Source organism: Pollachius pollachius (genome assembly GCF_949987615.1).
Source record: "Pollachius pollachius genome assembly, chromosome: 10".
NCBI lineage: Eukaryota > Metazoa > Chordata > Actinopteri > Gadiformes > Gadidae > Pollachius > Pollachius pollachius.
Window position 1 is genome coordinate 5,373,213 of NC_136943.1, and position 12,408 is coordinate 5,385,620.

Sequence of the window (12,408 nt, forward strand, 5' to 3'; positions counted from 1 at the left end):
ATTTTCGTTATCTCGTCAGAACGCTATCAAATGCCATGCCTAAACCATGGCAGTTTGCAGTTTCAGCACCACGGACAGCTCAAACAACCAACGTCTAAGCTTGACTGATAATCCATACTTTCACGAAATACTCACACCCGCAAAGACACTATACGCATATTGTGTTGGTTGAATAATATCTTTCAAAAGGAATAAGCAATGAGGACTTTTGAAGTACCGTGGTCAGTTCTAGCAAATCTAAGCCTTCCTGAGAGTTTCATGTATTTTACTTTAGTTAATGTCAGTGCAATATCATGCAGTCAAAAATAGTAATCCGAATACTGGCCTTACCTCTGCAGATGTACTCCTCCTGTCAGGGACCACCAGAGTGTTCCCATTGCTCCCCGGGACTATAGTAGATCCTATACTCATTCTGGGTCCAACTAACATGTAGCGTTTCTCTCCAGATCGGTACTGGATGCTGTGACACAGAGTTCCATCATAGTTTGTTTCTGGTAAATACTTGGAGGACACGTCCGTGGTTTTAGAGCACTGCATTGCAATCAGCACAATAATGCTGATGAGAAAAAGAGTTGAAACTGAAGCCAGAGTTATCATTAAATAAAATGTCACGCCACTATCCCCAATGTCAGTCGCTGCACTTTTCACATCAGAAGCTGCAATGGCCTCTTTGGGCTCCACCAGCTTGACAACCACAGTAGCTGTTGCTGAGAGTGACACGTTCCCATTGTCTTTGACCAGTATGACCAGTTTATGTTGAGCCTCATCTGTCTCTGTGAATGAGCGCAGTGTTCTTATCCGTCCAGTATAGCGGTCCAAACCAAAGAGACTGTGGTCACTCACTTCCTGTAGTGAGAATAACAGCCAGCCGTTGTATCCTATATCAGCATCGTAGGCTCTCACTTTAGTCACCAGGTGGCCTGCAGGAACATTGCGAGGAACCTCCTCTACTCCTTCAGCAGAACCGTTAGAGCTGACCGGATGTAAGATAACTGGAGGGTTGTCGTTCTGGTCAAGAAGAAACACGTTCACCGAAACGTTACTGCTTAAAGACGGACTTCCAGAGTCTGCTGCCACAACGTGGAATCGAAACGTTTTTAATTTTTCAAAATCAAAACTCTTCAAAGCCGAGATATCTCCATTTACAGGGTTAATGTTTAAAAAGGAAGATATCAGATTATCTCCGCCCCTAAATATATGGTAGGAAATAATTGCGTTATTCCCTTCGTCTTGATCAGTCGCCTGCACCTTGAATATGGAGTCTCCAGGAGAATTGTTCTCCGTAAGATAGAAGATGGGACTCAGTAGAAACTGGGGGCTGTTGTCGTTCACATCAGATATATCGATCCGGATAGTCTTTTCAGAGGACAAGGATGGCTCACCTGCATCGTTAGCGATGATTGTAACATCATATTGAGATTGTTTCTCTCGATCTAAAGGGGTTTTGGTTACTATGGAAAACATGTTATGCTGAACAGATGGAGTCAGTGTAAACGGAACATCTTGGTTTATAAAACATAGCACCTTTCCGTTGATACCGGAGTCTGAGTCCTTTACTGTAATGACAGCCACTGTTGTCCCTGACTTAGAATCCTCAGGAAGGGCTTTGGAATATGACATTACTTCTATCTTGGGTGCATTGTCATTCATGTCAATTATATCAATTATAACACTTTTATCCATTGTTAATGGAACTGCCCCTTTGTCTGATGCCTGGATGTCAATCTCATATCTGTTACTCTCTTCAAAATCGATGATTCCTGAAATTTTCAATTCCCCTGTTATTGCATTTAAAGCAAAATATTCCCCCACATTTCCGTGAACATCATCACTAAATGAATAAACAACTTCGCCATTAGCACCATCATCCAGGTCTGTTGCATTAACTTGTATTATAGTAGTGCCTATAGCAGTGTTTTCCTGCAGCTGAACAGAGTAAGAGTCCTTGATGAAGACGGGGTGATTATCATTGACATCAACTACTACTACTGTTATTTTCATTTCTCCGGACTTAGGAGGTTTACCTCCATCGATAGCAGTCAGAAGTAAATTATGGGTATTAACTGATTCTCTATCGAGTAACTTTTGGAGGATTAAAAATGGAGTCTTTCTATCTACACCACGATCTTTAACCTCCAACCGAAAATGTTCATTAGGACTTAATTTATACTGCTGAACAGATAATAACCCACTGTCCCCGTCGTGCGCTGCGTGTATTTGAAATCGTGCTCCCGGTAACGCAGACTCCAAAACCTCGATTATTTTTTCCTTTTCGGGGAAGATGGGCGCGTTGTCGTTCTTGTCCAACACTTCCACCGCTACATAATGAACCTCCAATGGGTTCTCTAGAACAGTTTTAAGTTCAATTACACAGGCTTTGCTTCTGTCGCATACCTCCTCCCTGTCTATTTTCCGGTTCACATACAAAATGCCATCGTCTTGGTTAACCTGAAATAGGGGCTCCGTCGAGCCGTGGACAATACGATAGCCTCTGTTTCTCAACGTGCTCTTGTCGAGTCCTAAATCCTTAGCGATGTGTCCAACAACAGTCCCTTCTTTAACCTCCTCAGCGATGGAATATCGTATCTGAGCGAAAGAAACGCTTCTAAAGGCAACCATAGCGAAAAAACAGGAAAGCCACAGCCATCGCTCCCTCCACGTCCACCGTCCTCTTTGTTCCATTGCGAGAGAAATGCAGATGACAACTTCAATCTAAAATATATATTCCACAAACAGGATATCCTCTACCACCATCGTAGTTTAAAAAAAATGTATATGCTATTATCCAACAAATGTTTAGAAGCTGAGCGGTGCCTAGTTATTCCTGAAAGCCGCTCCCGCACAATGGTTTTGCACACTCTAAAATCTCGACGTGAACAAGGATGGGCTTATCAGCCGTGGCTAACAGGCTGTAGAACCGTTATCCGGCTTCTTACTGACACCATGTGATGCTCAATTTCATTGCAGGGTATAGACTTTTACTAATTATAATGAATCAAAATCTGTTTAAAACTCAAACTCATTTAATTTGTTGTTCTCATAATAGTATTTCCTTTAAATATTTAGGAAATGGATAAAGTGCACACTTTTTAATCGTGCGATTATAGCAGGAACAATCAAGTCATCAATAATCACAACTACTTATTTTCAGATCCATGGACAGCATTGATTCTTCTTGGAGTTTCCACACAAACAAATGTAACTATTGTATGTATCTTGAAATTAACTTCAAATACAACTGATATTAAACGACAAATGATGAATGATACAGTCAACCAAACTGTAAGGGGGGGACCTTCCAAAATAAACGGTTCTTACCTCTGCAGATGTGCTCCTCCTGTCAGGGACCACTAGAGTGTTCCCATTGCTCCCCGGGACTATAGTAGATCCTATACTCATTCTGGGTCCAACTAACATGTAGCGTTTCTCTCCAGATCTGTACTGGATGCTGTGACACAGAGTTCCATCATAGTTGGTTTCTGGTAAATACTTGGAGGATACATCCGTGGTTTTAGAGCACTGCATTGCGAACAGCACAACAATACTGATGAGAAAAAGAGTTGAAACTGAAGCCAGAGTTATCATTAAATAAAATGTCACGCCACTATCCCCGATGTCAGTCACTGCACTTTTCACATCAGAAGTTGAAATGGCCTCTTTGGGCTCCACCAGCTTGACAACCACAGTGGCTGTTGCTGAGAGGGACACGTTCCCATTGTCTTTGACCAGAATGACCAGTTTATGTTGAGCCTCGTCTGTCTCTGTGAATGAGCGCAGGGTTCTTATCCGTCCAGTATAGCGGTCCAAACCAAAGAGTCTGTGGTCACTCACTTCCTGTAGTGAGAATAACAGCCAGCCGTTGTATCCTATATCAGCATCGTAGGCTCTCACTTTAGTCACCAGGTGGCCTGCAGGAACATTGCGAGGAACCTCCTCTACTCCTTCAGCAGAACCGTTAGAGCTGACCGGATATAAGATAACTGGAGGGTTGTCATTCTGGTCCAGAAGAAACACGTTCACCGAAACGTTACTGCTTAAAGACGGACTTCCAGAGTCTGTTGCCACAACGTTGAATCTAAACGTTTTCAATTTTTCAAAGTCAAAACTCTTTAAAGCCGAGATATCTCCGGTTACAGGGTTAATGTTTAAAAAGGAAGATAACAAATTGTCTCCGCCCCTAAAAATATGGTAGGAAATAAGCGCGTTATTCCCTTCGTCTTGATCAGTCGCCTGCACCTTGAATATGGAGTCTCCAGGAGAATTGTTCTCAGTAAGATAGAAAGTATAGGGACTCAGTAGAAACTGGGGGCTGTTGTCGTTCACATCTGATATATCGATCTGGATAGTCTTTTCAGAGGACAAGGATGGCTCACCTGCGTCTTTAGCAATGATTGTAACATTGTATTGAGATTTTTTCTCTCGATCTAAAGGGGTTTTGGTTACTATGGAGAACATGTTATTCTGTACAGATGGAGTCAGTGAAAACGGAACTTCTTGGCTCAAAAAACACAGCACCTTTCCGTTGATACCGGAGTCTGGGTCCTTTACTGTTATGACAGCCACTTTTGTCCCTGACTTAGAATCTTCTGGGAGGGTTTTTGAAAAGGATGTCACTTCTATCTCGGGAGCATTGTCATTGACGTCAATTATATCAATAATCACTGTTTTATCAGTTGTCAATTTAACTGCCCCTTTGTCTGATGCCTGGATATCGATCTCATATCTGTTACGTTCTTCAAAGTCTAGGTTCTCTATTACTCTTAGTTCTCCTGTATTTGCATTCAAGTCAAAATGTGTCCTCACCTCTCCATCCAGGTTATTACTGAATGAATACACAACTTCACCATTTGAACCTTCATCAAGATCTGTTGCATTAACTTGCATAATTATAGTCCCTATGACAGTATTTTCATTTAATTGTAAAGAATAGGATTCTTTGGTGAAGACTGGGGCATTATCATTCACGTCATGAACCTGTATGGTTATTTTCATTTCACCAGATTTCGGAGGTTTACCTCCATCAATCGCGGTCAGAAGTAAATGATGGGTTGTTGCTGATTCTCTATCCAATGACTTGTGAAGAATTAAAATCGGAATTTTACGGTTTTCTCCACGATCTTTTACCTCCAGTCGAAAATATTCATTCTGACTTATTTTATACTGCTGAACAGATAATAATCCACTGTCGCTGTCACGTGCTCCTTGCAACTGAAATCGCGCCCCTGCTAACGCAGATTCAAAAATCTCCAATTGCTCATTTTCGGTAAAGATTGGCGCGTTGTCGTTCACATCCAACACTTCCACCGCTACATAATGGACCTCTAGTGGGTTCTCCAAAGCAGTTTTCAGTTCAATTACACAGGCTTTGCTTCTTTCGCATACCTCCTCCCTGTCTATTTTCCTGTTCACATACAAAATGCCATCGTCTTGATTAACCTGGAATAGTGGCTCCGTCGAGCCGTGGACAATACGGTAGCCTCTGCTTCTCAATGTGCTCTTGTCGAGTCCTAAATCCTTAGCGATGTGTCCAACAATAGTCCCTTCTTTAACCTCCTCAGCGATGGAATATCGTATCTGAGCGAAAGAAACGCTTTTAAAGGCAACCATAGCGAAAAAACAGGAAAGCCACAGCCATCGCTTCCTCCACGTCCGCCGTCCTCTTTGTTCCATTGCGATTGAATAGTAGACGACAAATTCAATCTAAAACATATATTCCATAGCCTGAATATCCTTTGCTATCATGGTAGTTCGAAAAGAAGTAGGCCTATAGGCAATTATCAAACAAATATTTAGGAGCTGTACGGATTCTAGTTATTCCTCAAACGCCGTTACCGCACAATGGTTGAGCGCACTCCAAAACCTCGACTTGAACAAGGATGGGCTTGTCATCTGTGGCAAACACTCTGCAGAACCGTTATCTGGCTTCTTACTGACACCAAGTGATGCTCAATATTATTGCAGGTCAGAGACTTTTACAATGTGTATCGAATAATAATGGAGAAAAAACCCAGTGAAAACAACTCAAACTCATCAAAAAAAAATAATAAAAAAAAAATATATATATATATATATATATATATATATATATACAGGGTGCGATTTGTGAAAAAAACAGAGGGGGGGATCATTTTGAGAAACATTTTAAAATGTTTCAAAATGAAGACGGACCCTGTGTATTTTGGTTGTTAATTATTACGATGTAATGGTGAAAATACTTTGGGTGGGGGGGATAATTTTTATCCCCACCGAGGATAAAAATAATTCAGCAGAGGGTAGGACGTGTAAACCAGAGGGGGGGATAATCCCCACCATCCCCACCGGCAAATCGCACCCTGTATATATATATATATATATATCCTTTAACGTGGTTAGAAAATGGATAACCATACATTCACACCATAGTTGCATGAACAATCAAGTAACTAATTATCTAATAAGTATTTTTCAGAACCCTTGACAGCGTTGATTCTTCTGGGAGTTTCCACAAGAACAAAAATATATATACGAAGTCACTTGGAATTAAAACTGAGAACAACTTAAAATCAAATGACGAATAATTGATGAGGCAGTCTTCCAAAAGGTTAGTGGAGAACTGTACTCAAAAAAATGTGTGTAATTGTCGTTTCTTACCTCAGCAGATGTACTCCTCCTGTCAGGGACCACTAGAGTGTTCCCATTGCTCCCCGGGACTATAGTAGATCCTATACTCATTCTGGGTCCAACTAACATGTAGCGTTTCTCTCCAGATCTGTACTGGATGCTGTGACACAGAGTTCCGTCATAGTTTGTTTCTGGTAAATACTTGGAGGATACGTCCGTGGTTTTAGAGCACTGCATTGCAATCAGCACAATAATACTGATGAGAAAAAGAGTTGAAACTGAAGCCAGAGTTATCATTAAATAAAATGTCACGCCACTATCCCCAATGTCTGCCGCTGCACTTTTCACATCAGAAGCTGAAATGGCCTCTTTGGGCTCCACCAGCTTGACAACCACAGTAGCTGTTGCTGAGAGTGACACGTTCCCATTGTCTTTGACCAGTATGACCAATTTATGTTGATCCTCGTCCGTCTCTGTGAATGAGCGCAGTGTTCTTATCCGTCCAGTATAGCGGTCCAAACCAAAGAGACTGTGGTCAGTGATTTGTTGTATGGAAAATAATAACCATCCGTTATATCCAATGTCGGCGTCATAAGCTCTAACTTTGGAGACTAAGTGACCCGCGTTCACGTTGCGTGGAATATCCTCCACACCTTCTGCGGAACCGTTGGTGCTGGTCGGGTACAAGATAACGGGCGCGTTGTCGTTCTGATCCAGAATGAACACGTTGACTGTGGCGTTGCTGCTCAGCGACGGAGTTCCAGAATCCGAGGCACACACCTTGAACTGGAATGTTTTTGCCACTTCGAAATCAAAAGACTTCAAAGCTAATATCTCGCCATTTTCCGGGTTTATATTTAAAAATGTGGCCAGTTTGTTAATGTCGCCTTCAGGTTTGAGAATGCGATAAGAAACAAGCGCATTGTTACCCTCGTCTAAATCAACCGCTTTGACTGAAAACATTGGAGCTCCCGCTACGTTATTTTCACTGATATAAAAATCGTATTTAGTGACTATAAACTCTGGATGGTTATCGTTCACATCTGATATAAGAACACTAATCGTCTTCTCAGCTGTCAGTGCTGGCTCACCGGTGTCTTTAGCCGCAATTGTCACGTCGTATTGGGATCGCTTCTCTCTATCCATGGCGCTCTTGGTAACGACAGAGTACATGTTTTCCTGGGACGATGGCATTATTGTAAAAGGCAAACCTGCCGTCATAGAACAAACTACTTTTCCATTCAGACCGGAGTCTTTGTCGCTTACACTGATCAATGCTACCGTGGTTCCGATTCTGGAATCCTCGGGGAGAGCCGTGGAAAAGGATGTCACTTCAATCTCCGGTGCATTATCATTAAGATCAACTATTTTAACCACCACGCTTTTGTCGGTCGTAAGGGGAGCGGATCCTCTGTCCGACGCCTGTATATCAATCTCGTAGCTGTCTTCTGTCTCAAAATCAATCACATCTTTCACAATTACGAATCCTTTGTTGGCGTCAACTTCAAATACTTTTCGGATTGGATCGTTGACATTATTACCGAACGAATAAATTACTTCACCGTTGGATCCTTCATCTAGATCCGTTGCATTTACTTGTAACACGGTGGTGCCAATAGGCGAGTTTTCACTCAACAAAACGGAGTAGCTGTCTTTAGTAAAAACGGGGTAATTGTCATTAACGTCTAGTACTTTCACTATAATCTGTACAGTACCGGATTTTGGAGGTTTTCCTCCATCCAAAGCTGTTAGCAGTAATATGTGACTACTCATTGACTCTCTATCGAGTGGCTTCTGCAGATTGAGAATAGGTATTTTACCGTCCTTCCCTCTATCCCTGATCTCCAAACGAAAATGTTCATTTTGGTTCAGTTTGTAATGTTGGACAGAATACAACCCAACATCTTGGTCCTGCGCAGCCTGTAATGGAAATTTCGCACCTGGCAATACAGACTCAGATATTTCAAGACGTTTGACTTTCTCTGAAAAAACGGGAGCATGGTCATTTACATCCATCACCTCCACTGACACGTAGTGTATTTCCAGGGGGTTCTCTAGAACGGTTTTCAGATTGACGAGACAAACACTGCTCCGCTCACACATCCTCTCCCGGTCCACAGCCAGGCTCACATACAAATTGCCGTCTTTCTGGTTGATCTCAAAATGCGGTTCGTTCGAGCCAGAAACGATACGGAATCCTCTCTCCTTTAAGATAGCTACATCAAGTCCAAGGTCCTTCGCGACGTTTCCCACAATGCTCCCTCGTTTAATATCCTCGGATATGGAATACCGAACCTGTGCAGAGGCAGTATGAAAAATAAAAACCAACGTGACCAAAAAAGCATCGAGGCGCCAGAGCAGCCTCCATGGCTCCCATCGTCTTTGTTCCATCGTTCGATTAATACAATCTAATGTAGTCCAAAGTCCTAGAACTAAAACCGATCCCTCGAATGAGTGGTATCCACCATATTCCTGAATTCAAACGATTCTGTCAAATTATCTTAAAAAACGGCTGTTGTTTTTCATTCAAATAAATAGCCTAGATCACACGAACGAATGCTTCGACCGAAACAACTACAGAATGGCAAGGGGGTGGGCGGCTATGAATGACGAGAGGCTGTGATGAGACCCCGTGTTTTCATTTGCTGGCTACACTGCCATCCCACGACCACCAGACAGACTGCAGCGGCCCGTGAGACAACGGAAACACTGTATGAATATTCAAAATATTGAATGGCTACATGTGGCACCAAATATTTACATGCCTTTAACACACTCGTGATATGTATAAAAGTGTTAAATGTTTACATGGCTCGTACCGGGGGAATGCCTATTGATAAAGCATAGACTGCAGCATATAGATACCGACTGAAATAGATGGCCTTCAAAAACAGTACTACGGAGAGCCCGGTTATGCATTATAGGCATGGGTGAGTCTTCAAAACTCAAGAATATAAAGAAACTTCTACATACATAAATATAGATCTATAGATAGATAGAAACATGGATAGATAGAAAAAGTATGTATAATTATATATATATATATATATATATATATGTGTGTATATATAGGTAGATGTATCGATATATAGCAGAAAGACCTTCGTCAGGGCGATGGAGAGTGCCGTTGTGATTATTCAAAACGAAAAAACAAAGTACCAAAATGAACCTATGAATTTTCAAAGTTTTAAATGTTGAGGTTTTTGCAGAATTGATATGATGATGGTAACAACAACAGTCTTCTTAGCACTTCAGAAGCATGTCTGGTCTGTGAAACCACAAGAGTATTCCCAATGCTGCCCTATATTATTGCTATATTATATGCTCTACTCATTTTGGGTTTAATTATTCTCGTCATCAAAATAAGCAACACAATCAAACAATTCAATATCTCATTGATCTTACCTCTGTAGATGTACTCCTCCTGTCAGGGACCACAAGAGTGTTCCCATTGCTCCCCGGGACTATAGTAGATCCTATACTCATTCTGGGTCCAACTAACATGTAGCGTTTCTCTCCAGATCTGTACTGGATGCTGTGACACAGAGTTCCGTCATAGTTTGTTTCTTGTAAATACTTGGCAGCACTAAGTTCCCTTGGTTTGGAGCACTGCATCACAACCAACACGATGATGCTGGCGATGAAAAGAGCGGAGACAGAGCCCAGAGTTATCATCAGATAAAAAGTGACATTGCTCTCACCGTCTGCCTTTGAAACACTTTTCACATCAGAAGCTGAAATGGCCTCTTTGGGCTCCACCAGCTTGACAACCACAGTAGCTGTTGCTGAGAGTGACACGTTCCCATTGTCTTTGACCAGTATTACCAGTTTATGTTGAGCCTCGTCTGTCTCTGTGAATGAGCGCAATGTTCTTATCCGTCCCGTATAGCGGTCCAAACCAAAGAGACTGTGGTCACTCACTTCCAGTAGTGAGAATAACAGCCAGCCGTTGTATCCTATATCAGCATCGTAGGCTCTCACTTTAGTCACCAGGTGACCTGCAGGAACATTGCGAGGAACCTCCTCTACTCCTTCAGCAGAACCGTTAGAGCTGACCGGATGTAAGATAACCGGTGGGTTGTCATTTTCATCCAGAATAAACACGTGGACTGTGACGTTGCTGCTTCGTGAGTTAGTTCCCCCATCTGTGGCAACAACATGAAATTGGAATGTTTTCAGAGTTTCAAAATCAAAGCTTTTGTGGGCCACTATAACGCCGCTTTCATGGTTTATGTTAAGAAAGGATGAATGGTCCCGTTCCACTCTTGGTATATTATATGAAATGAGGGAATTTGAATCTTCGTCTGGGTCGGAGGCCCTGACTGAAAAAAGTGAAGCACTTGGGTTGTTGTTTTCAGTTATATAGAATGTGTAATGGCTTAATGGGAATATAGGACTGTTGTCGTTTACATCTGATACTACAATATGTATATATTTTTCTGAAGATAGCATTGGCACACCTGAGTCACTGGCCATAATTTTAACATTGTATCCTGGCTGCTTCTCTCTGTCTAAAGGGGATTTTGTGACCAACGAATACATTTTGTCCTGTGTAGAAGGTGATAACGTGAAAGGAATATCGTCACTTAATGAGCAAACAACCTTTCCATTAATACCAGAATCTAGATCATTCACGCTAATCAATGCAACAGTCGTTCCTATTCGAGCATCCTCCGAAACTGCCCTTGAAAAGGAGGTTACTTCTACTTCTGGCACATTATCGTTCAAATCAACAATATTAACCAATACACTTTTGTCTGTCTTGAAAGGATGCGATCCTTTATCTGAAGCCTGTACATCAATGTCATAGCTCTCTGCCTTTTCGAAATCTAGTAAACCCTGCACAATAATTTCACCTGTTGTTGGAATTATACGGAAAAGCTCTAATATTTTGCTGTCCACGTTATTACCGAAAGAATACAGGATTTCTCCGTTCGATCCTTCGTCTAAATCCGTGGCATTTATTTGTATCACTGTTGTGCCCATAGGGGAATTTTCATTCAAATGAACAGCATAAACTTCTTTGGTAAAAACGGGCATATTATCATTTATATCTAAAACATCCACTAGGATTTGCACTGAACCTGATCTCGGCGGTTTTCCTCCATCGATGGCAGTAAGAAGTAATCTATGACTGGCCTTTGTTTCCCTATCAAGCGGCCTTAGCAGATTCAACACGGGTATTTTCCCGTCTTTTCCCCGATCTTTAATTTCTAAACGGAAGTGTTCGTTGTGGCTCAGTTTATATTCTTGAACTGTAAACTGACCCACGTCCGAGTCTCGAGCGGCCTGGAGTTGAATTCGTAATCCTTGCTGACTGGATTCAGAAACCTCTAAACGAGCCTCCTTCTCCGAGAAGCTGGGAGAGTGATCGTTCACGTCTAGCACCTCGACAACAACATAATGAATCTCAAGAGGATTTTCCAGAACAGTTTTCAGATTGATCAAACACGGAATGGTTCGTTCGCACACGGCCTCTCTGTCAATGATTTCCTCGACGTACAATAAACCATCGTGCTGGTTGACCTGGAACAGAGACTCCGTAGACCCGGGCACGATTCGACATCCTCTCTCCTTCAATGAATTAGTATCTAGTCCCAAATCCTTTGCGATATTACCAACCACCGTTCCTTTTTTGACTTCCTCGGTTATGGAATAGCGGATCTGCGCCGAAACGTTGCACAACAAAAGTAAGAGAAAACCGACAGCATAAGCGATGCTTGCCGGGTGTTCATTTTTCTCCATAATGTTCAATCCTTCCGTTTGAACACCGTCAAAGGTGAATCGAGGATATATGAGATCAACGAA

The 12,408-nt window shown here is 42.0% G+C and overlaps 3 protein-coding genes across 3 annotated transcripts in view; all 3 read right to left on the minus strand.

Annotated features, from left to right (window-relative positions):
* LOC307081616 (protocadherin alpha-10-like) overlaps positions 1-12,408 on the minus strand; it is a gene marked incomplete at both ends in the record, with an annotated part of 83,088 nt that overhangs the window by 63,929 nt on the left and 6,751 nt on the right. The gene's annotated exons all lie outside the window — the stretch shown is intronic.
* Positions 40-8,991, minus strand: LOC307081544 (protocadherin beta-15-like; the record flags this gene model as incomplete). Its single annotated transcript, XM_079744797.1, has 7 exons — positions 40-117; positions 331-531; positions 649-1,008; positions 1,249-1,382; positions 2,193-2,345; positions 3,282-4,373; positions 7,692-8,991. 7 exons carry the CDS (start codon positions 8,989-8,991, stop codon positions 40-42), a joined length of 3,318 nt encoding a protein of 1,105 aa, XP_079600923.1.
* Positions 9,985-12,345, minus strand: LOC307081545 (protocadherin alpha-8-like; the record flags this gene model as incomplete). Its single annotated transcript, XM_079744798.1, has 1 exon — positions 9,985-12,345. One exon carries the CDS (start codon positions 12,343-12,345, stop codon positions 9,985-9,987), a length of 2,361 nt encoding a protein of 786 aa, XP_079600924.1.